Here is a 19,813-nt window from a genome sequence, read left to right as displayed (position 1 = left end):
AAATCTTTTTAAAGAATTAGTGGAATTATTTAGAGTCGGATTATTTGTCTTCTACAATAAGGGCAAACCAGACGTTTTATAGTCTTTTTCCTGAGCAACTGATTCAGATCAATTTATGTTTTTGTGCAAAGATTTAATGCATCGTTATCGCATTCTGCTGAGAATTCCAATTGATTAAATTCACTTTTTTTTTTAAAAAGTAACAGCTCTAAACTAAAAATGTGTCAATGATGAACAGTTTACACTATTCTGTAGGTTTTGTTTCAATAAAAAGACACTACCTATGGTTGTTTAATTTCACATTGCTTAATTTTGCTTTACACCTTCAAAAGTTGACCTCTACTTGCTCTCAAAAAAAACTATGTCACTACTATACCTGCTATTTTCTTTTGTTAAGAAAGCACAGTTAGACGTCTCAAAGAGCAGAGTCCGGAAGCCAGAATTGAAGGGATCTTACCACACTGATCCCTTTTCTGTCTTTAGGCAAAGGAGGAGAAGCAGGGCGACACAGTGCTGGTGGGTCGGGTCATGGTGCCGTGTACCCGCGGTCAGGAGCAGGTCCACCGGCTCGTCCTATCCCAGTCTCAGCTGCAGAGGGTTCACAGTCTGTTGCGGACCTAAACTTCAAATGCCCTGCCATCCTGCTTGCTGCACCAACACCACCCCCCCACAACATGTGCTTCCAAACAAGAAGGTATTTAAGATCACGAGTGGAGAGATTACAACCTGATTTATAAGGAAGTTGATCTGTGTCGGTAAGGGTTGTGGTTTGAGATCAGTTTAATCTCAAATTTACTTTGGATATCTAGAACTTTGTTCTGTCTGGGCCTGTTTTGATGCTGCCTCTTCTTGGTTACAGACATTTAGAGCCTGAATTATTAGTCAGTCAGTCTACAGAAGAGTAATTCGAAACAATTGTTTTAGCCATTTTTTCAATCATTTACTGATAATGTGGGACTTGTTGGTTTTCTTTCATGTCAAACCAAAACAAGAAATCTGAACTCAAGACTTTGGTAAATTATAATGGGAATGTTCCACTGTTTAACATTTTATCACCCGAACACTTAAGCAAGAAAGTAATGAATTGTTAATGAAAATAATCACTACTTTAGGCCTAACTAATTCAAGGAAAATCCGCTTAAAACCAGGAAAGCAGCATATTTATTGGTCTCAAATTCAACTTTTTCCAAAAGGACCTGTGTTAGACGGCCGTGCTCTCGCCTACAGCCCTTCATACTGTAACTTAAAGCTCCATCTTGCTCGTCGAAATTTTGTTTTATGGCCAGTAAAAGTAGAGACACTTGCAATTGCACTGCTGCATGCTGCCCAGATTCACTGACTGTGTTGTTGTGTAGAATATTTATCAAACTCCTCTTTGGCCCTGGTGTGGAACCTGCAGTGTGGTTCATATTAGGCCAGAATATTGTTACACTGTTAAAGCTACACAGTATTAGGCTCATGACAATTTTTTTTAATCAGGTGTCACTTTGTGTATTTTTATAACCTGTCTAAAGGGAAAGGTTTGTGATTCAGACATACTGAAAATACAAGATTTGTCCATTTCAAGTAGTGGGCATTTTACTGTGGTTTGATCAAAGACACTTTTGCACATAACAAGTCCTGCCCATTCATTTTAGTAGGATGAAACACTTTAATTGCAATTAAGTTTATATGTAAGCAAACTACAGAATGCATTGAGGATTTTGCTCTGTGGTTCGAATAAAACCGTGTGATCTGCACAGAACAAAAATGCTGATACACACACGATTTGTTTTGACCAAACTACATCTTTGCCATAGCTGATTTTTAAAAAGGCTTTTAGTTCATTAATCCATGCTGATTTGTTTACACAGTATTGTTCTAACTTGAAGTTTTATAATTAATTTAATTAATGGGCAGAGTGCATCTACATACTGTAGTTTAAGAGGGGAAATGCATTATTTATTTTATTTATCTGTGCAGCTGATGTACTGAATCTTGTCTAACTTGTCTTACCTTGCGTGGCTTCCTGCTCTTGCACAACCGATCAATAAAAGACATTAAAGACACTGTATTTTGTCTTTAATCAAAGCATGGAATTTAGCAGAAATGATAAAGAATCTGGTTTATTTTTTACATTAAAACACATTTGAGTGTATGAAAAAAAAAGTATCTAAAGAGTACAATTCTACATAATCTTTGAAATACCAACTAAAAATGTGGTCGCAAATAAATAAAAGCAATTTTTTTTGTATTAGTTAGTTTTGTTATTAAAAAAGAAGTTTTACCATCACTGATTTCCTCTACAGTAAAAAGTGTCACTGGTCTGTTCTTCTGCCCAGGACATGGTTAGTGATTCTCTGAAAGACAGAAAACAGGACATCAATGTTTGTCTTTGACCCACTTTAAAAACAGCTCGATATTTTCACTTCTGCTGCTCAAAACTACCTCTTAAAATAAACAGATGCATTTTGTAAACTTTTTGATTAAGAGCAGCAGTTTGTGTTGTACCTTGTTGTAGAGTTGAGCGTTCAGCCGGTAAGATCGATACTCTGCTCTTCTTCTTTCCTCCTCTCTCCTCCTCTGCACCTCTGGAAGATTCTCATAAATCCTGGAGAAAAAACAGGGTTAAGACAACACTTATACTGCCTAAACTTTGAATAAAACAACTATAGTTGAGAATGGTCAGGATGTTATTAGATTCTAAATCATTTATTACAGTAGCCATATCATAAATGATGCATCACTTGCTTTTAACCATTTAAATTCAGTCAAAGTCCAAATAAGCAGTCAGGTCAAATGGTAATATTTGTATATTTTGTGTAAAAGTACAAAGTACCATTTCATTCCTTTACACTTGTGGTACAAATTGGAAGAAAAAAAAACACCTTAGATTGTCTTTAGTATTGGTACTATTCAAAAGTATTGCTACTATTGTAATGAATCCTTCCAATTAATTTACATTTTGAATTAAACATTTAAAAACATAAAAAGCTTACTGTTTGGATCTCAGTATCATCTCCTTCCTGGGAACAGCCCTCCTGAGCAGAGCAGTGCCTTAACACAGATAAGTAATCAGTCAAACAAATATTGGGCTTTACAATGCACGTACAGGACTGTATGTTTTTTCCTGACGCTATGGTACTATTCTCACAAGTATGTGGTACTTCACTGACCAATGTCAGGCTTGGATTCGACATTCAAGAAGGTTTTTGAGTACAAGGTGAACCATGAACTATAAAAACATACATTGTGATGTGGACGAGTACTTGTTGCCAAATCCAGAAGACTGCATTGATGCAGATTAGTGTAGTGTGTACTACAGAAAACTTTTACAGTAAACCATTTTCTTTCAGTTCTGTAACAGTGTTTTTTACAGTAATGTTGCAATACAGTAAAAGTTTGTTGCATCGACGATTGGGGAAGATGTCTTCATAGATCCCACTTCTAATTATGGGATAGGAATTATGGAAATAGTTTGTTGTTGAATTTGATGGGTAATGTACAGTTACATTTTTGCCTACTGTCATGTGAAAACAGTGAAGTGAAAAGCTCATCGTCAGCACTCCAAAGGGTCATTTTGAAACATGTATCTTACATTGTTTGGTCTTGGACTAAGTGATTGTAATAACTTTGATGTGTTTAGCCGATGGAGTGCCTTCTCCAGGTAGGGAATGAGTCCTTACCCCAAGTGAAGGAGTTCAAGTACCTTGGGGTCTTGTTCGCGAGTGAGGGGACAATGGAACGGGAGATTGGTCGGAGAATCGGCACAGCAGGTGCGGTATTACATTCAATTTATCGCACCGTTGTGACGAAAAGAGAGCTGAGCCAGAAGGCAAAGCTCTCAATCTACCGGTCAGTTTTTGTTCCTACCCTCACCTATGGTCATGAAGGCTGGGTCATGACCGAAAGAACAAGATCCAGGGTACAAGCAGCCGAAATGGGTTTCCTCAGGAGGGTAGCTGGCGTCTCCCTTAGAGATAGGGTGAGAAGTTCAGTTATCCGTGAGGAGCTCGGAGTAGAGCCGCTGCTCCTTTGCGTCGAAAGGAGCCAGTTGAGGTGGTTCGGATCTGGTAAGGATGCCCCCTGGGCGCCTCCCTAGGGAGGTGTTCCAGGCACGTCCAGCTGGGAGGAGGCCTCGGGGGAGACCCAGGACTAGGTGGAGGGATTATATCTCCAACCTGGCCTGGGAACGCCTCGGGATCCCCCAGTCGGAGCTGGTTAATGTGGCCCGGGAAAGGGAAGTTTGGGGTCCCCTGCTGGAGCTGCTACCCCCGCGACCCGACCCCGGATAAGCGGATGAAGATGGATGGATGGTGTTTAGGTGACTTAAGAAATGTACTCATATTTCACCAGAAACTTTTGTTTGAAACATTGGTCTTTCAGTGAAAGATGTTAACAAGCCAAATGAAAGGAGAATCAGTTGCTTTGAATGCAAGATTTCATGATTTACAAGCACTGTATGATCAGTTAGGAGTCTTGTACTTCGAGTTTTGAAACATTGTACCATAATATTGATAATAGTACTATAGTGACTAAAAAAAAGCTAAGTAGCAGAATAAATAAGATATCTTGCTGTCAGACTGAACATAGCACACCTCAGTTAAGGGGCTCCGTAGACTAAAAACAAAGATCTAAAGTTTCGAGCAGGTTTGAGGTTACAATCGCACATTTCCCTCCTGGTGTTGTTGAGTACCTGCAGGCCTCGGCAGCCTCTGTGCTCCTCCAAGCCAGCTGAAGAGTTCATCTCTCTCTCTGCAGAAGTTGACCTGTAGCTTCCTCTCCTGTGCCTGCAGAGCCATGCGCTTCACCCTCAGCCTTGAATCAGAGATGAACTCTGGACGATGCATCTCCAGAGCCTCCTGCAGAATTGAAAAGGAACATCAATGTTTTTTAAATAATAAAAAAAAAAAAAAGGGATCAATAGTAAGACATTTTAAGGGAATCATTAACTGTTGTTTTGAAACGTCCTAAGGTAATTAAAAAAAATAAAAATATGACTCCAACATTTTATCTTAAGGGCCTAAAAAGTTATTTTCTCTCTCCACCCAATTTTCTGCCAAAGTTAGAGGTTTTGAATGTTTCACATGAGAGCTTAGGGATCAGTTATTTCACACCCATACAGTCCTAATGAAGAGGAAGGTTTAGTTTAACCAAAGTTATATTTTTTTACTTTGATTTTGTCATACATACTTAATGTAATAGGGAAATATTAAACATTTAAAGTCAAATTTTCAGGGACTTCGATCCTCTAAGCATGTTACAAAACTTGGAAAAAGGGGTTTTCTTTTTAGATTAGTCATCTACAATTTTAATAAAAAGCCAAGCCTGTGGAGGAACCTAAAATATAGTTTCCCCACTGCAAACAACACTTCCATCTCTCACTTCTTAAATGTACACACAAACATTTGTCCTAAGGAAAAGCCTATTAGGCAACCAACCTGGAGAGAGATCCGTGCCAAACCAGAGGACATTGTTTTGGTTCTTGGATCTAAATCGGGTTCATCATGTTTGTTTCTGTCTTCGTGTACTTGTCTCTGTCGGAGCGGTTCTCTCCATGGATCGATTCTGCTGTATGGTTCAAACCAGGCAGTGCTCTGTCTCCACAGCAACTCCTCTTCCTCTGGCTGGTTCTCCTTACGCCCTTCAGACCTCAGGTTGTCAGCAGAGATGAACCATGAAACAGCTGGAAAGGACCAGGGAAATTTAAACCAGCTAAATCAATAAAGATTAAGTTTTACTTTGGTATAAAACATACTCTTTACATGAAAAAAGCACAGACCGCTTTATTTGTAGTCAACGTACCATTAGGGTAGGTCTTTGGATGGCTTCTCTTGCTTTTTCTCTGTTTTTGTAACCCTTGACTCTTAGCGGGGCTCCTCTGCCCTCCTCTTCCCTTCTCTAAGCTGGATGAAATCTGCCTGGAAGTTCTGGCTTCACCAGGCGAAGGGAATGTGGTTCCAACATCTCTGGTGTGGCGTCGAGTCCCATTACTGACAATCTCCAGGTCGCCTGAGCAAAAAAAAGAAAAACAGTGTAAAGAATCTTAAAGAATTGCTTTAATTGCAACTTTAAACCCATTTCTGAATTTACTGTCTTTTTAGTTACAGATAAGCCATTGAGCCAACCCTGGCACATTTACATTGATGTTAAAACAAACTCAAATACATAATTTGCCCGAATATAGAATTTTTGTTATTGGAAATTAGGTTTATGTATATTGGAGGACTAGACAACAGGCATTCACAACAGCCAAAAAAAAAAAGTCTTTTTGAATGGAGTAGCAGCTTGTGAGTTGTGTGTAGCCCTAATTGTGTTAGGCTGTAGACTCTTTGTTGGTAAAGATTTTCCACCACACCAAAGACATTACAACCAACATTTAACCAAATTACTTTAGCAAACACTAATCAATCCGAGTGACCTCTTTAGCAGCACTGACCTGCCTGGATGCTTTTGCTGACCAGTTTAACACTCTTCTTGGCTGCCAGAGTCCTGGAGGGGCCGCTGTGTGACGGAAGGGTGTAAGTGCTGGTTGATGCAGAATCAGCAGCAACCTGAAGACCAATAAAATCACATCAAACATTTAGAGCTGTTCAATACCTGCAATTATGTCACTTTGTGTGTCACTTTGTTCTGTGCTCCTACAAAAGGTATTTTTCACAGAACGTATGTTGACATGTCACAGTAGGAAAAGACACGTGTGAATAGAAAATTGGCTGAATTCCATATAGCCGGTTCAGCTTCAGGGTCCGGGTATAGTGCATACTGTCATGGTTAATTGGGACAATTGAATACAACAGAGCCAACGGTAATGTTATTAGTGACACCCGTGCTATTTCCTTACAAATCAAAAATGTCTTTGGTGAAAAAGCTTTGTCGTTAGGTGCCGATACACCTCTGCAACAATGCAACCTACATAGATTGTGGATTTATTCAGAATTCCACAGCCAGACATGAAATTCAAAGACCTCTGATGATCTTCAAGTTCCTCTTTGGTGATATTCAGCCACTCAAAGCAGCATGCGTATTTTGGATCAAGATATCATACTGGTAAAAACAACAAAAAACTTTTTTGAAAGCCTGGTAATAATATATTGTGATTATATTTTACGTAGAAGAGATTTCCATGGATCTCCATTTTCCATGACTCTCCAAGTGTTCCACAAGCTTTCAAAGGGGTTGTGGTCAGAAAGCTTTAATATTGCACTTGGTACATACATATGACTATCCTTATACACTCTGTAATTAAATTAGCTTTACCTTACAATGAGGGCAATAACATGCATATACACTTACTATGGATTCGTCAGTACCGGTGGTCTCTGACAGTGTGATGAAGTAAGGCAGCTCTTTGTTTCCTCCTCTCCGCTGCTCCCTCCCTTCCTTCTGCCTGTTGATGGTGCTGTACAGTTTACTGAGGCTGGAGCTCGTTTTCAGGTGCTGTACTCGGTGGGCGCCGAAGGCTCGAATCAGCCGCGCTGTGTCCACGGTGGACATGGAGCTGGACATGGTGGATAAGGTCTCTGACTCATCTCTGTCTGCAGGACAGAGGTGCTGACTCTGGGAGGAGCCCTGAGAGAAGCTGGAGATGGAGGAGTCACGGCTGTCCTCGTCCGTTGGTTGAGAGGTTTCATCTACCTGTAGGCTCTGTGTCCAGGCCTGATGAGGGACAGGAGGTTCACCTTCAACCTTTCTACCTCTTCTGACTTTCCACTCTATTCCTCTGTCCTCACAACCTACACTCCTCTTCACTCCTCCAATATACTTCTTTGTTTTGTTCCCCATAGCATCTTCTCCCCTCCTTCCTAGATTTTCTTCTTGTAGTTCTGACATGCAAGTGCCCCTTGTGTTATTAATAAGACGGGACAGGCGTTCTAGCCGCTCCAGCAGTGATGCCTCTCTGTCACTGGTGGGTTGGGACTGCTCCAGGCTCCACTGATCACAGAACCTCTTCCACAGCTGGTCCAGAGTGCTGCTGCTCTGCTTGGAAGTGGGGTCATGGAGGCCGGAGTCCATCTTCTCCTGGTGGTGCTCCTCACCCTCCTGAGGAACAGGGCTTTGGTCCAGGTGATGGCTCGCCTTGTCGTAGGCTAAGTCCACATGAAATCTCACACGGCTCAGCTTTGGTTGATCATAACTGGGGAACTGCATCGGGCTGGTCCCCTGGTCTCTCTTGGAGGCTCCTTGGTTGCTTGATAAAGGCACTCTGGTAAAGGACGCGGTTACCTGAGAAGACTGCTTTGGAGCTTGAGTCACACTTGTTTGTGAAGGTCCATCTGCTGATATAGAGGCACCTACGAGGAGAGAGAGAACAGGTGTTAAGATTGAATTAGGATCATACGAACAATATATTTATTATCCATTGCCTCATGTGCAAACAAACAAGGGTTAGAAAGAAAATGACTAAGCAAAGCTGTGTACACAAAAGCACACACACTAATGCTTTTAAAAGCAAACCAAAAACAAGCTGTTTCACAGACAATTTTATAAAAATGCCAAATTTAACATTTCTAAATTAAAAATAAAAGGATCAAATACTTCTTTAACTAACTTCTCATTAGTTACCGTCTACTGCCAACAACAACAAAAACAACATCATATGCATTGCCAAACAGTCCAACAATGTCCCTTTCATTATATTGATTCTATTTAACCAGAGTGACATATATTTGTAAAAATTAACTATTAATGGCTTTTTATTTGTAATGATTTAAGATACTTGTTTCACACATGCATTTGACACAATATAACTTAAGGAGTATAAATACAATTTTTCTGTATGTTGAGCTCACCTCTGTGTCCGGGCTCATGCATTTTGAAGGTGGCTGTTTTCAGCCTCTTGCTGTAGATGCCCTCTGAGTGTCTGATGGTGACTCCACGGTCCAACCCAGTGTCTCGGTGCCCGAGGACCTCGCTGCTGAAGCGTGGGGGCACAGCGTCGTCTGAGCCTGGTCAGATTTCCAAAGTGGCTTGTTACCTCATGATGAGTGCTACTCAGAAAAGGTTGGACCAAGATTGTCCGAATTTGAGATAACAGATGAATAACACTACTGCAAAAAATACCCAAATCCTTCTTTTTCAGCTAGTAATGAACAGAAGATGTTTAAAAAAAATGGAGTCTACAAGTCCCCGACTCCCTCTCTCTTTCCCTCTGCTTGGGCCCCAGCTCAGCCTATGTCTCACTCCGCCCCTGAACATGTATAATTAATGCACTGCCTGGTGTAGGTTACAATAGACCAGCTGCTACCCATACAGGCACAGGGAAAATGAGAGCAGAGCCTCCTCATTTATCACAGATACAACTGACAATTCAATTCTCTGAATTTAAATAGTTTCTTCATTTCTATTTCGATAAACTTTTAACCATTTGCTATGTTCAAGTTCAGTCAGTGCAAGAAAAAAAGCTGTCCAGTTTTTTTTGACCAATTTGGTCTCCAGTCATCTTTGGTATATTCATTTGTTGCATGCTTTTTCTTATCTATTATTAGATATTTTTTATAAACGCTCAACATTACTTATTCAATACACTTACTATCCTACAAATATGAGAAATATATGTTACACTCCCCTGTCCAGTTAGTGTCAGTTCAGCACACCTGCAGAGCAGCCGCCCACTAAACTATATCAGCCTACATTAGCCTCATGTTTAACCTGCAAGACCCACATTTTTAAGATTATGTTTTTGTGGGCATTTAGGCCTTTGACAGGACAGATTAAGACAGGAAAGGGGAGAGAGAGAGGAAATGACATGCAGCAAAGGGCCACGGGTCGGAAGTGAACCCACAGCCGCTCTGTTAAGGACTGAGTCTTTGTACGTGGGGCGCATGCTCAACCAGGTGAGCTTCCCAGGCGACCCAAGACCCACATTTTAATGGCTTTGTCATCATGTGTGATTTGAAAACATCACATTTCCACACAGTCAGTCAGACTGACTTTCAGTGGGCAACCCTACAAATTGTAATATGGTAGAAATCGTGGTTTACAACTAATGTTCAATGTGATCTACATTGCACAGTAAAATATTTGAGACAAATGTACCTGTATGGGAGCTCTCCATGGTGGTGTCAGAAGGGTTGGTAGAGGAGATGTCAGTTTCTGTTTGAGGGATGTAGAAGAGCTCCTCACTGCCACAGGGTTTATAAGGTAACAGAACAGGCACTGCTGAAAGATGAGAAGGAACATACAATCATCTTTACCTACAACAGATAATTAAGGATAAAGCCATGTTGACATTTCTTATGATCTAATTTAGCTAAGAATGCAGAATCAGAATACGTAGCCTCATGGCAGCAAACGTTACAAAACACAAATACACTTACAAAGTATGTTGTCATCCGTCATCTAGTTTGAAAACTCTGCCCTCATGTATAATGTGATTAACTGCATAGTGAAGGGTTGGGTACTGTACTACAGAACTACAAAACTCTCCCGTTACGGATCTAAAAATAACACGATAGGTCTTTACATATACTGGCAGTACATTAATAATAGGCTTACCTGGTGTTTCAGTGGTTAAGGTTCTTTGTGACACAACAACTCTGTGACATGGTGTAGAGGATTGTGTGGATGTGAGGGTCATCCTTCCCTGAGGTACAGGGGTTTTGAACAGGGTGGCGGTCTCAGATCTTTTAGGCACCTGGTGTCTTACTGGCTCTCTGACATCGTACCACTCTGGTGGACTGGACAACCCGACACCTTCGTCCGGACTGCTGGCAGCAGAAGAGGTGTGTCTGAGGGGGACAAATTCTTTACGTAGCAACCCTGTAACAGCATGACTGGGGTGGACAGCAGTGGAAGAGGTGTGATCAGTGGCTTTGGGGGACAGAGTGAGATGGACATGTGAGACGTGTCCCGCCCTGGCTGGGGATTCCGATGTGGAGGAACCTGTGGCCTGCTCAGCTTCGTGACCAACACCAGAACAAGAGCTGTTCTGGACAGATAACTCATCATCTCCCATGAACGATTGGGTGTTGTCCTCCTTAGCATTCACATCCTCTCTACCTAAATCCTGCGAGGGTGGGACAGGTTCTTCAAACTGGCCTCCTAAAACGTCTTGCCTCTTCTGATTCACTGGTGCGGATGTAGAAGTCAGATTTTGGCTTCTGGTGTGAAGACTACTGCTTTGTTCAAACGCTGATGCTGGCTCTCTGGTCACCTCATCTTCTTCAGCCATGGTATGGGGAAGCTGCCCATTAGCTTTAGGAAGCTTGACTGCTTCTGTTGAGAGCTCGGCCAGGTGGAGCAGCCCAGGCGCTGGACTGAGGGGAGGTGCAGGCGACGTGGAGGGGGAGGTGGACCGCCTGCGCGTGGCAATGGTAATCGATGTGAGGGCCTGAGGGTTTTTCCTAGGGAGGGTTACCCCTTCTCTGGCAGCAATCTCACATATCTGAGCCTCTAGATCTGGGCGAGGGGGGTTTTGAAGCTGCACGCTGGAGTCCGAGAGACCTGTGTGGAGGCCCTGCAGAGGCTGGGATGGCTGGTTGTTAGAGACATTCCCTGCCTTCGATAATGCTGCTTGCCAAGACGCATTCTGCACCGTTTGGACTCTTATACTGGATGTACTGCTCTCTGTATCTGTGCTCCCCTGACTCTGAAAGGAGAAGCAAAAAACAAGGTGCGTGTCAAACGGTGAGACCAGGCAAGGTGATCCTAGTTTATGTTATCCTGTGAATTAATTAATCCACCACAAAGATCCAAACTTCTTGAAAATTGGCATCATAACTGGAAACAAATTTGGAAATTTTCCAAAGTCTAACATGCATCTGTTAACACGCCATGCCTGTAACACACCAGTTACCTTTAGTATGAGACCTGTACTGTCCAGAGATTGGAGGCAGACATCAAAATGACAAAACATTTTCTTTATCAATATTTACATGATTTAAAAAAGGAAATCTGTAACTATTTATTATACATTTTCAGTACTTTATAAATGTAGTAAGTTTAAGTAAATTAAGCACAAAATTAAGCTTTTATAATTATGACTGTAATGATAAAGACCTCTTCATCAGTGATTCACCTTTATAGGGTATTTTAACAGCAGCTCTCTCTTGATCTCTTCAATCCGCTTTCTGTCCTCTTTGTCCAACTCCAGAGGTTCACACTGCTGTCCTGATATCTTCAGTTTAATCCACTCTGCAAAATAGAAAGCAGATGATAGTGTATTCATGCAAGATCATTAGTAAGTTTGAAGACTTTATTTGGAGGTTTTAAATCTTTTTTCACCATGAAAACTTAACATTTTAACAACATGTGAATCCACTTACCTCTGGCTTTGCTCTCCTCTTGGTCAGTGATGCTTGGTGTACTGGACACCATGGTGGCCGGAGATTCACTCTGCAGTAACTTGGCCACTCTGACTGCCAGCGAGCCCTCACTACTCCCATCACTCATCAGCTCCTGATCAGTGTCCTCGAGGATGGGCGAGGAGGAGCTGCTCAGTACAGGAGCTTCCAGAGTAGTTTGTTTTTCCTCCTCTGTGTCACCCACTATGTCTGTAGGAGTAGAGGTGAACATCTGTGTACTCAAAACTGGTAAAGGCGCAATGACTGGTGGCTGTGGTGGGACTGTGTTGTCAGGGGGAGCTGCACTGCAGCCTTCAGGCTCTGCCCGTCGAGCCGATTGGGAGAGGACAAGGGCTGACCCTGCACCTCTACTAGCAGTGCTTACTTGTGGCCTTCTGTGTGCACCTTTGGCTGGTGCAGGAACAAGAGCTTGTGTGGATGAATAATTATGTTGCCGCGATGAGGTCATACTCTCTCGACCAATAGAGCTTTCTCTCACTTTCTCGGAGGTCAGCATCGAGTCAGACGAGAACCTAGCGCACAGTAGGGAGGATCGAGTTTTGGGATCCTCATTAGCACAGGAGAATGAGGAGTCCTGGAGTTTGCAGGTTTTTGTCTTCAGTGAGAGGAATATGTCATCAGTGAGCAGACTGGATGGTGCAGGGGAAGCTGAGAAACCCCCAGAAGACCCAGCAGATAGCACATTCCCCGCCTGAGAGAGTAGTTGACGGAGCTCCAACAAGGCCTTGGAGCTAACCATAGAATCTTCGGTGCTTTGCTCCTCCAAACTCTGGCTAGTTTGCAAGGGTGAATCCAAGTCTCTTTCCCTACACCTAGCCCTGGTAGCTAACAAGGGGTCAGGGCCAAAACGATCTACTAGTTGGATGGTATGCTGGCTGCTAGTTAAGCAGATGTCCGTGTGCTGTTGCTGAGTGGAAGGATAAGTGTCTTTTTCAGGGAGGGAAGAGGAGGCTGGTCTGTGTTTACTCTGGATAGCTTCTGTATCTGATAAAGGAAAAGCCCGTCTGGTCCGCTCTGGGACAGTAGCACCTGGACCAAGACTGTCCAGGCTCAACGGTATGGATATACTGGAGTCCACTGACAGAATGCTGGATCTGGAAAACTGTCCTTTATGGGGACTTTCACCTGAAAATACAACATGAGTTTTTTTAATTTATTTGTTTAAATCTACCACATACAGTAGGTTCATTATAGGTAATACGGTACATTTACCAATTAGCAGTTGATAAAAATGACCCATTCAGTGGAAAATATCAAAATTGTAATGTGTAAATACAAAAACAAATTTGTAGACCGCTTTTGAAAAAAAATGCTAATTGAACTTAGTGATCGAAAGTAAAACAATATCTTTTTAATTATATTCCTTTTCAAAGAAAATAATAAAACTTGGCTTTACACTTGGTATAAAATAGACTAACTTTTACAAACATCTCCTAGACTTTGATTCTCAGCCCAACCGACTGCTTGGACTTTTTATGGCCCATTGAAAATGTTACTCTTTGAATATTATATTTTCAGTAAAAATAAAATCACTTTTAAAAGGTACCTTCAGATGGTTGGGTGCTCTTGGTTGGGGTTCCAATAGATCCTTTAATTGTACAGAGGTCAGTGGGAGAGAATTCCGGCTCTCTGATTGACCCTCTAGGTACAAATGGAGTTAAGATCGTTGAGGGTGACTGGTCAATGCCCAGGTTATGGAGATACAACTGCAGGAAAAATAATACAGAAAATATCAGAAGCAGGAATACAAATCTACATGTTTATGGTATTTTTTACCCAAATTCCTCACAATGTGCATGCTAATTATAATTAACTGCTAAATGTTAGCATTTATTCTATGCTGAAATTGAATCTGCATTAACAATTATTCAAGTTTCCAGTTCTAATATTTTAAAGACATATGCTTGTTTAAGTCTTTCAATTACCGGGATTCGTTCTTCAATGTTGAGCTCTCGCGGTTCGGGCGGAGGTGGTGGTGTTGATTGTTTTGAAGTCCAGTACGGGACATAGTTATCAACTTCTAGGCTGACAACAGAAGAAGCTCCAATGGAAGCTCCTAACTTAATTCCACTGTTGTAACTATCTTGGGAACTTAAGAGTGTCAAATCGTGATCAAGTGACACGTCACTGAACTGGCTTAGGCTCACGCGAGGCGACGGTTGAACTGTGGCGTTTGGCTGATGATGGACATCGTCCTGAGCCTGACTGTTCCCCTTTTCTCCAGGTCTTTTCTCATGCTGATCTTTCTGGACCGACCTGACAATGGTGCTAAGAGATGAGTGGGACTGTGACCTGCCAAAGGTTGAGGCAGAGGGTCTTGTTGCAGAGCCAGTGTTATCTTTATCAATAGGAGCTCCGCCTGCCGCCTCCCCTCTTCTTGTAGAAGAGCCAGAAGGAGCCGTGGAGGAGCTCTGTGTGACATTCTGATTGGCAGCACTTGAAACAACAGGCTGTTGTAAACTTTTCGCCTGCTGACTCAGAATATGATTAAGGGAGTCAGACACTGCATCGTAAGCTTTCTTTTTAGGAGAGATGCCAGAAAAACCATGCAGTGCCAAGCTATCAAATAGTGACGTCTTGCCTGAACTCTGATTTGCCCTCCAAGCGTCTACCTTCTGCATATAGTTGAGACTTGGGAGAGAATGGACTTTTGCAGAGGTAGCTTCTTTTCGGCTCTGATTGGCTGTGTCTGAGCAATGGACATCAGCCGCAGGAACAGCTGGCTGTGGAGAGATCCCTGTGTTTGACTGATACAAGCTCTCTTTATGTGATTCTATGGCAGAGAGTTGTCCTAATTTAGCCTTGACACTTGATTTAGGTGGGGCCTTGAAAAACCCCGGAGTGGATTGAGACTGTGGAAGGAAACCCAGGTAGGACCCATCAATCCCCGTTTGGTTCCCTGAGAACCAGAGGTCCTGCTCTCTGTGACCCCGTTCAACACCTGCTGAAAACGGTCCTGTCAATTGCAGGCCACCCAAATTTGTTCTGGTCACACTTGGCTTGCCTTCAGGCATCCCTGTGGGATATGGTGTGAGAGACTGACCGGGTGGTGTAGGACTTTTCCACTGTTGGTTTTTAGATTCAGCTTCATGGCTGCTGCGCCTCTCTACCTCAGACAGCAGCTCTCTGTGCAACACTTCGCTACTGTCATCAGGTTTAGTACTACGGGACCCCATGGTGATGTTACAGACCTCCGACGACAAGGTTTGCAATTGGTCAGGGTATAAATCCCTGTCAGGTTCTTGTGTGTGCTGCTGGCAAAGAGAAACTTCACCTGGAGGACCTTCTCTTCTATCCATGCTTTGGTCAATGCTTTTAGATTCTCTGGGAAAAGATGCAGCAGCCTTCACAGAGGTCTTAGAGGCAGAGGAAAAAGCACTACTACTGCTGCTTGCCATGCCAATTTCTTTCTGAAGGAGATCCAGAAGATGCTGCGCAGGGATATTCTTACTCAGAAAGAATGCCTCATCTTCATCAGTCTCTCCTACTGGCTTGTCTGGAGGGCCAGTTAGTGTCACTAAGTCCTTCTCTCTGCTACCCGTATCATCACTGGATTGTACTCCCTGTCTGTCAGTGGTGGCAATCATTGGGGAGTGAACAGTTTCCTCTCGTCTGCCTTCATTTATTAGTGACAAACTGTGCTGGGACAGAGAGCAGCAGCTGCTTACTTCTTCTTCAGACAGGATGGTTGCCTGGGCCAAAGGGTGCTGGGACAGTGAGCCACATTCAGAGGCCTGAGTAGTGCGATCCTGGGGTGGAATGTGAAACCTCTCTGATGCCATGGAAATGTCAGGGTACGCCCTTTAAAAAGTAAATAAAATTTGAAACTCCTGAACATTCATATGACATGTTGTAGAAAACTATGTCCACAGAACCAATAATTTACTTTAAATTTTTTCTTTACCTTAAAGGGGCAAATTCATTGTCGCTTTGTTGGAATAAAGAATGTTCAGTGAAGTTTACAGGCAACAGTGAAAGGGCTGGAGACAGGTTAATGTCCTGAAACTCTGATAATACAGAAAATGCTGAATGTTATTCACAGGCATTGTAAACAGGTTTACAACTTACAACTGAAGTATAAATCCTATAAACTTAACGTATGCAAAGTAAACCATCACTGCCTACAACTTCGCATTGTCATGAGATCCAATGTTATGAATTATAAACTAGACTTGAAATGTGATTTTCCAAACAAACACATATCATGAAATCATGGGACCAATTTTTTTTTTTTTAATAGACAAAACAGATTTATAACAACACATTTTGTTCTGAATCACCTCCTATCCTAAATCAACATGATGACAAAAAAAGAGCTGAGATAGAAATTCATCGTTGTATTCAACGTACATACCTTGCTGAAAAGAGCACCCCTGTGAGCCATGTGTTTCCAGCCTGGGCGGCCGCTGGTCCTGACTGGCACAGCTATGACTTTGAGCTTCTAGTTGATTTATGGATGCATGTCCCACAGACTGACTCGCATCTTCATCACCTGGCATCTGAGGAGATCCCACCACCCTCTGTGAACCCAATTATCAAACAAAGTAAATTATTGCTGTCGTCTTGCTGTGTAACCAAAAACATGAGAAAATGTCTTTAGAGGCTTAAAACAACAACTGCTGGTAATAACTCTGTAGCCTCTAGAGTTGGTAGTGGAGAGGAGCATGCTGCTGTGATCCATCCCGAAAATTGTCTCACACAACCTGCTGGTCAGACAGCAGAGCACCTTTAGCCATTCATTCAGCTTCTTTGTCACAAGGAACACAACAGGAACAGGAAATCATTCCTCACAGCTGCCATCACTTTGCATAACGAGTCTCCTCTGCACCTCAGGTTCATAACAAACTGCAAAGCTGCTCCTTTGGATTTGTGCATTTATTTATTACATTCATCACAATATCCTCTGAATCTATTATGCAACCTCTTACCTCTAGAATATTAGATAGCAGCCATATTTCTGAGTTTACATAATACAGTGTTCAATGTAAAGTTAATTCTGTTTAATCCAAGGAGAATCATGCACCTTGCAGCATTATATACTGGACTTGTTCTAATGTTTCCCCCATTGTATTGCAAGTCTGGTGGCCCACAGGGCCTAAATTGCCCCCCCACCAGGCCTAAGCCATTGGGAATAATTAATGTATTTTTAAGACGTTTAAACTACGGTTACAGTGGGGCGGCTCGGTTGGCAACTTAGACATAGTCATATTTTCAAATCTCCAGTTAGCTTTCAGGACTGACTAAATGTAGAGCTCTATGGAATCTGTCTTATAGCTTTTTTTTTTTTTATTCTAACTTTTGCGATTCTATCTATGATTCTGTTATCACAGGAACTGTTGGGCTCTACATTAATGCAGCAATCAGTCTATGACTGGCCCCAGCAGGGCCCTCGTCACAAAAAGACACTTAGCCACCGGGCTAAACAACTTTTCTGGGGGAAACCCTGAATGTACAGTAACAGTATATTACTGGACACCATCTTTGTAAAGTTTATATTTAATATTTTTTTATCAGAGTTAAAGATTATGGTCCTAATTTTAGTCTATAATCCTATATTAACTGATTTTTATTTATTCTATTTTACTTACTGTATACTATTTGGCTTTTTAAAGTGAATTTCAGATCCTACCTACTTAATCTGTTTTGTGATTTCTGTGAGATGGCTGCTATAAGAACTGCAATTCCCCTTCAGGAATTATTAAAGTACTAAATTTTTCTAGATAGATGTTCTTTGTGTAATTTATCGATAATTTTGTCATCCCCATTGTCCATACTGTACTTTTACTATGTTGGTGTATTCTTCCCCTCTTGAAGCCAATTTGGGATTTGGGCTATATAAATAAAATGTACTTGACTATCTATCTAAGCATTCCTGTGACTAATATAATCTCAATTGCTTGAACATGATAGCAGACAAAATAACATTTCATGAGAAAGGGCTTTATCCTTGAAACGACTGACTCACAAACAAAAAAGAATGTACAGCCATTTAGAATGTAATGCATATTAACAGCATTTGTCACACACATATAGTATATACTGTATGTATTTGTCATATGCTTAGTTAAGTGTTAGTTTCAGCTTGAAATGAAACTGCGGTTTATCTTTATCGGTGCAGTTTGTGAACAATTAAGCAGTTGATCTGGCTGCCGCACTGCACATTATCTCTGGCCTCTTTAAAGCTGTCAGTTTTGTCATCAAAGTAGCAATGGTTTCAGTTGCCAATAACAAAAAGTAAGCTAATTAGCGTTGAGCGCAACAGGTTACTGTCTGTTAGCTTGGTGACAGACAGGACTAGCTAAGCTTTGTATAAACTGCATAAAATGCTATTTGCAACTAAGTAGCCGCTAGTCCTTTATGCTATCGTCATGACGGACCATGGGAACGCACATTTTGTCCAACAATTACGTTTAAAATAAGCAACGTTGGGTTAACTGCATGTGGCCAGTCGATAAATTGGCTAACAACCTAGCTAGTAAGCGGTTAGCAGTTAGCAAGCTATTTAAAATTGGCTAACAACCTAGAAAGCGGGTAGCGGTTAGCACGCTATTTAACGTTACAACGACCAGCGTGGGTAACGTTAGACGTTAGCCAGATTTCTCCGGGGGAAAGCGAACCGCACATAATTCCCTATGATAATTCCCACACCAGGAATAAAGTTATGAACATTAGCTACCTCTGGGGGTTCCATGTTGTTAATGTTGTTGTTGTCCGTCCGCCACAGTGAGCGAGCTTCCTCTAGCTCGTATCCAAGGAGCCGGAGCGTTGCTAGGAAATGTAGGGGTGAACGGGGGGGGAACCCCGGAAACTCGCGCGGGAGGGCGCGAGAGGGATGTGATTTGAACTGAAGAACGAGAAAGATCGTGTATTGAACAGATGGATCGCTCGCTTGCGTAAAAAACGAAAATGATTCCGGTTTAAAATCGGTGGGAGTCTACCACCTCATCCACACTTTCAAGTTCATGTAGTCACTGTAAAATGTCACCATCACCAAATATGTTTTACAGTTGAATTATTATTGCAGTACTAACATAGAGTATTGCAAAAACTTTACAGCCGTTTCCAGCAGCCTTCAGGCTGAACAGGAAGTCACAGAAACACTCACATCCTGTTAGGTCCGATTCCGATATAATAAAATGTTATCAGACCCATATATCAGCTTGTACACAGTCTCCAGTTGTTTTAATTGTGACAGAGTAGCTGTCAAAAATGCTCTACATTCGATCTGTTGCTGATTTTAATTAACATCACACTGTAGATGATTTGTCTCTCTGACTTCTAAAGTAACTATCAGCCACAAAACATGTGGTTTGTACAGAATAATCCTTTAAATCAGACAAAAATCCCTCCAATTAAAAAACAATAAAACTTTATATATAACGTCATCATGTTGAGTCCATTCTGAACAATCAGATCAGCCGAGAGGAAGGCGTTTCCCAGCATACCTTGGGTCCGCCTACTTCCCCAGGATTGGCAGGCCGTCATCCAATCACAGCCCTATACCACAAAAAAAAAACCAATCATTTTCA

General features: G+C 41.9%; 2 protein-coding genes across 5 annotated transcripts in view; one reads left to right on the top strand and one right to left on the bottom strand.

The window, feature by feature from the left end:
• Positions 1 to 2,048, top strand: part of dctn1b (dynactin 1b) — a 58,701-nt gene extending 56,653 nt beyond the window's left edge. For all 3 annotated transcript variants that reach the window (XM_078277610.1, XM_078277609.1, XM_078277608.1), the window contains one exon: positions 484 to 2,048. In XM_078277610.1, coding sequence (XP_078133736.1) covers positions 484 to 621 — 138 coding nt within the window. In that variant the 3' untranslated portion in view covers positions 622 to 2,048. The remainder of the gene's footprint in view (positions 1 to 483) is intronic.
• On the bottom strand, positions 2,045 to 19,292 carry alms1 (ALMS1 centrosome and basal body associated protein). Of its 2 annotated transcripts, none has more exons than XM_078277607.1 (18): positions 18,961 to 19,292; positions 16,639 to 16,804; positions 16,189 to 16,291; positions 14,210 to 16,085; positions 13,831 to 13,990; positions 12,246 to 13,409; positions 11,999 to 12,114; positions 10,477 to 11,569; positions 10,018 to 10,137; positions 8,772 to 8,927; positions 7,276 to 8,273; positions 6,419 to 6,533; positions 5,785 to 5,991; positions 5,421 to 5,665; positions 4,676 to 4,841; positions 2,979 to 3,036; positions 2,491 to 2,590; positions 2,045 to 2,339 (listed from the first exon to the last, which is right to left on the bottom strand). In XM_078277607.1, the coding sequence occupies exons 1-18, from the start codon at positions 18,973 to 18,975 to the stop codon at positions 2,298 to 2,300; spliced, it is 6,900 nt and encodes a 2,299-aa protein (XP_078133733.1). In that variant the 5' UTR covers positions 18,976 to 19,292; the 3' UTR covers positions 2,045 to 2,297. The 2 variants fall into 2 exon arrangements, with proteins under 2 accessions (XP_078133733.1, XP_078133732.1); XM_078277606.1 differs by having other exon boundaries at positions 10,018 to 10,140; positions 18,961 to 19,291.
• Between the last annotated feature and the right edge of the window lie 521 nt (positions 19,293 to 19,813).

The sequence above is a fragment of the Sander vitreus genome, chromosome 20 (assembly GCF_031162955.1).
Source record: "Sander vitreus isolate 19-12246 chromosome 20, sanVit1, whole genome shotgun sequence".
Classification (NCBI taxonomy): domain Eukaryota; kingdom Metazoa; phylum Chordata; class Actinopteri; order Perciformes; family Percidae; genus Sander; species Sander vitreus.
Note: the sequence above shows the minus strand (reverse complement) of the source record. Positions and strands in the feature narration are given on the sequence as shown.

Excerpts from the sequence above, each read along its gene's own strand:
- alms1 (XM_078277606.1), bottom strand. Across the intron at positions 16,292-16,638 it reads GGGGTGCTCTTTTCAGCAAG|AGTTTCAGGACATTAACCTG; the intron begins GTATGTACGTTG and ends CTGTATTATCAG. Across the intron at positions 13,410-13,830 it reads GAGCACCCAACCATCTGAAG|GTGAAAGTCCCCATAAAGGA; the intron begins GTACCTTTTAAA and ends TTGTATTTTCAG.